A 4,711-nucleotide genomic window follows, 5' to 3' on the forward strand; every position below is an offset into this window, starting at 1 on the left:
CCTAGCCCCTCTCTCTCTCTCTCTCTCAGCTCCACGGAACCCCAGCAGCCTTTCTCTCTCCCAGCCAACAGCAGCAGCCAGCGCCCAGTGCCCAGCGCCGCCGTCGCCGACGAAGTCTTCTCCTCAGCCAGCGTCCAGACCCGGCGTCGGCGATCCTCTTCTCCTGGATCCCTTCTCCTCGCGTCGCCAGGTCTACTTGGAGCTGCTGTTGGCGTCGCCGCCTCTGTCCTCATCGTCGTCGGCCACCCTGAAGTTGTGTCTCTGTCCTCGTCGTCGAGCCCCCCTCTCTCTCGCGTGCGCGTGTCAAGCCTCTGTCTTCGATCTCCTCTCTGTCCCAGCTCACTTTCCTTTCTCCCTTGCCGTAACTTCTCTTCCTCTCTCGCCGCCGTAAGCAAAGCCACTTCCGATTCTTCTCCAATCAACAACGATACGCATTTCTCTTCTTCTTCTTTCCATTTTGTAATATTTGAATTTGTATTTGTATTTTTTATTTAAACCTTTTTCGTTAGAGGTCCTTTATCCCCAACAATTCCCCTTCAAGCCCAACAGGCAACACCTTCTCCTTCCACGGCGATGCTTCTCCTCGCATTTGTCGCCGCTGCGCTCTTTCACGCCGTCCGCCTTCAATACCCGCTAGTGCATTGTTCCCGATTTGCCATAGCCACCAATGCCGCACCTACTTCGATGCGATTCAGATGTTCCTGAAGGATTATTCTTCGGTAAAGAAATTTTCAATTCCAACACCAACTTTTCATGAGTTTTGTGAGGAGTTCTATTGGTCTGTGAAGAACAGGGGAATGGCAAATTCGGGGACTGATTTGGCTGGAAGTTGAGGAACAGGGTATATTGCGTTTAATTCTATCATTAATTTCCTTTTATGATCTTTTGCTTTTATTCAAAATCAATGTCTCTCAAGCTTTATATTTTCTTTACAAAAAATTGACAGAAAATAGCTAACAAAGCTGATAGAGTTGATTTGATTTTGCTTTTCAGCTCTCCTTTTCTTTTTCTTTTTTTTTTTTGTATAAAGAAATCTTTACAATACTTGTTTAATAAATAATTATCATTATTAGTATAAGTTATAATTACATGGAAAAAAAATTGTTTTTGCTGATACATTCCTTTTTCCTTATAATTTTAAGAACTGTGTTAAATGCATTTTTAATTATTTTCTCTGTCAATTGAATCTAATTTGTTGTGGTTATTGTATGTGTAAAAGATGGAGTTTCATTCTGGTTAATTATAATTGTAGCCTGTGTTTTGCTTTTAAACGAAGATTAGGAATTTGTTGGATTGTTTATCAGTGGTATTAGTCATTGTTGCATGGCTTTATATCAAGAATTAAGAGGATTCTGTTAGTTTTCTGTCAAATGGTCTTCTCTCGCGTGGATATCAATGTATCAATCTCTGTTATTACTATTAGAGATTAAATACAGTTGGATAAGTTTTGTGGCTTGGAAGGGAATTTCTTTTTCTTTAAGTGAAAGAGCTAAAACGGATAATGTGGTAAAGGTCATTTCATTTATTTAAAAATGCTAATATATCACATGAATTGAGATAGGTATATATGAGTAGTGTACTTTTCTCTTGAATGAGAATGAGAATATCATACCTGTTATGTCATCAGCTATGGCTTAATGAATAGCCTTTGAATTTTGTAGTGTCGATTGCTGTGAAATTTAGGATGAAGTCATTCTTAGGGTAAATGTTTATTCACTTATTCAATGCCCACATTTTTTTATTGTCTACTTCTGTATCTGTTTATTTCTTTATTCCTTATTCTTTATTTCTTCATTGTTGATTGTTTGGTGATTTCTTGATTTTTGTTGATGTAGATAGTAGGTTGTTTCTTGTGTCTCCTTTGTTAGGCTTTTTAATTAGTGCTCAGAAATGTTTGATTGGTGTATTGGGGGTTCTTTTCTTTTGGTGTATTTGAATAAATTCAAAACTACTTATGTAGAGTTGTCAACTATAGTGTAGGAAGTTAGGGTAGTTAGTTTTTTTCTATAGATACAAGTTCATTTTGATGGAAAGGAACCTTGGAAATTGTGTAGTTGATGTGATTGGTTAGGTACAGTCTTTGTTGAATCTTATTATAGTTACGGTCTTTGGTGTGAGAGAGGATTATGTTCATGTCATTTCAAGCATGTATGTTATTTATTAGGTTATGTAAAGTTGTTCTAGATGCACTAGCAGAATGTCTTCGTTTATTCTCTTCATGTTGTGCTTCACTTTTCTTGTTTTAGAAGTAAGAAAATTTTTTTCATGGCTGATTTGATGCTTGATAGACATATGGGACTTGTCTTGTTCTAGAAGCAAAAAGTTGTTCTGATGGCTGATTTGATGTCTGAGAGACATATGGGAATTGTGCAATTAGATTTGTTGGTGGTTGTCGGTATAATTTATGTGCTCTTGCGCTCTTGCTAGATGTGGCTAGATGTGGATTTGCTTCTATGATCATTCCTTTTTTTTTTCCAAAATAAACTTCAAGTATTGGTCCTTTTTCTATCTTCTCTGAACAAATTTGTTTGTTTTTTCTCCACATTGATCAAATTTTTGAATTCAAAACTTTATTTCTGCTCCATCTTTGGTCTATAAAGCAGACTTGATCGTGTTAGCATTGGTGCTCGTCTTTGTTTTTATATATTATATGTGTGATTTTTAATTGGTTGTTGTTGTCTTCTTTATTGGTATTTGTTTAGGATCTGCTGTCTCAACTTTTGAATGATTCAAAAAAGGTTGGTATGTCCAGGATTGTTGTCATCGATCAGAAGAGGAACATTGATGCAAAATTTGAGAAGGCTCTCCAAAATACTATATGTCCTTGCTCAAAGATGGTCAAGGTTGAGGACATTTAGGATGGATATATTATCCATTATAACTTGCTGCTGACCTAGGTCTAGCGCGCAAAATCTTTTCTCATCATCCTGTCAAATAACTTTTTCAGATTTACTTCCTTAATTAGAAAGTAACCATCAATTAATACACTATAAACCACAACATTAGGCATGTAGTCATGTTTCAACATCACACTAAGTATTTTTTGAGCTTCTTCAGTTCTTTTCTTTTACACAAAGCATTGATTAATATACTTAACGTATATTCATTTGGCTTGATGCTGTTTTTTATCATTTTTCTCAACAATTTAACAGCTGTTTCTAATTGATTAACACCACAGTATCCGTGAATCAAGGAAGAATAAATGAACACATTGGGAGAAATTTTCCGTGCAGTTATTCTTAAAATCAAATCTTGAGCTTTCTCTACAAGTTTAGTTTTGTATAATGCATCAATAACGGTGTAGATTATTAAGTTGGGCTTAGTTGGTTTTTTCTTTGGTATTTGCAGCACTTCAATGGTTTCTTCTACCGTTGATTAATGTTCCAAGAGTGACTTCGTTAAGCTTAAATCCCATGGCATCTACCGTGAAGCTTCACGATATAGATGCCATAGGATTTTATCTTAACGAAGTCACTCTTGGGACGTTAATCAAGGGGATTTGTGAAGAAGATCGGATAGAAGAAGCCATTGAAGTGCTGCAAATACCAGAGAAGAAACCAACTAAACCCAACTTAATAATCTACGACACCGTTGTTGATGCATGATGCAAAATTTGGCTTGTAGAGAAGGCCAAAGATTTGATTTCAAAAATGACTATACGGAAAATTTTTTCCAATATGTTCATTTATTCCTTTTTGATTCATGGATACTGTAGTGTTAATCAATTAGAAGCAGCTGTTAAATTGTTGAAAAAAATGAAGAAAGACAACATCAAGCTAAATGAATATACGTTAAGTATATTAATCAATGCTTTGTGTAAAAGAAGAAGAGTTGGAGAAGTTCAAAAAGTACTTAGTATGATGTTGAAATAAGGCTATATGCCTAATATTGTGATTTATAGTGTATTAATTGATGGTTACTTTTTAATTAAGGAAGTAAATGAGGCAGAAAAGTTGTTTTACAGGATGATTAGAGAAGGTTTGGCGTCCGATGTTCAGAGTTGCAACATTATAATTAATGGCTATGCTTGGAACAGGTTCGTTATTCATATAATCTAAGAAACTTATTAAGATTTTCTTATAAGAAAAGAAAGATTTTGATTTTCTGAATATTTAAATATTGGCTTTGAAAAAGGGTTTTTGGATGATTAACAGTTGGTTTTTTAAAAGATTTATAGGACGAACGATAACCACGGCCTTGATATCAATTCTTCTCTTTATACTTATCTTCTTGTAACAATTCTTAAACTTTCTACTGAGAATCCTCTCGAGGATGATGTTCTCACCCCCTAAAGAATTTCTTTTTAAGTGGTAGGTTCATGAAGCTTTGGCGCGAAACCGCGACTGATTTACAAATTTTATGTATATGTTGTACTTTCTGTTTGTTGGGTTAATTGAGACTTTACCCCTTGTCAATTGTTGTTTTGAGATTTTAGAAGGGCAGTATTTGTATTTAAGAAGTTTTGACTAAGTTTATGTATTTATTTTTATGTGAATATGTGATTATGTGAATTAAAGTAAAGACTTTTCGATTTCGTAACTAAGAATTTGGTTTATATTCACGAAGGCTTAATATTAGATAATTATAATATTAAATTAATATATTAGAGATAAATAACGCCTAAGTTTTTAGTACGATCATGAGGTGTTGAAAGTAAGGGTGTTATACTAGAACTTGAGAAGGGGAGGGTTGAATCAAATTAGCTTAAAAC

The 4,711-nt window shown here is 35.0% G+C and overlaps 1 protein-coding gene across 1 annotated transcript in view; it reads left to right on the forward strand.

Annotated features, from left to right (window-relative positions):
- Nucleotides 1–4,495, forward strand: part of LOC107635830 — a 7,327-nt gene extending 2,832 nt beyond the window's left edge. Inside the window, exons 2-4 of the mRNA XM_016339392.2 lie at nt 6–387; nt 510–841; nt 2,703–4,495. Coding sequence (XP_016194878.1) covers nt 6–387; nt 510–833 — 706 coding nt within the window. The 3' untranslated portion in view covers nt 834–841; nt 2,703–4,495. The remainder of the gene's footprint in view (nt 1–5; nt 388–509; nt 842–2,702) is intronic.

The sequence above is a fragment of the Arachis ipaensis genome, chromosome B04 (genome assembly GCF_000816755.2).
Source record: "Arachis ipaensis cultivar K30076 chromosome B04, Araip1.1, whole genome shotgun sequence".
Classification (NCBI taxonomy): domain Eukaryota; kingdom Viridiplantae; phylum Streptophyta; class Magnoliopsida; order Fabales; family Fabaceae; genus Arachis; species Arachis ipaensis.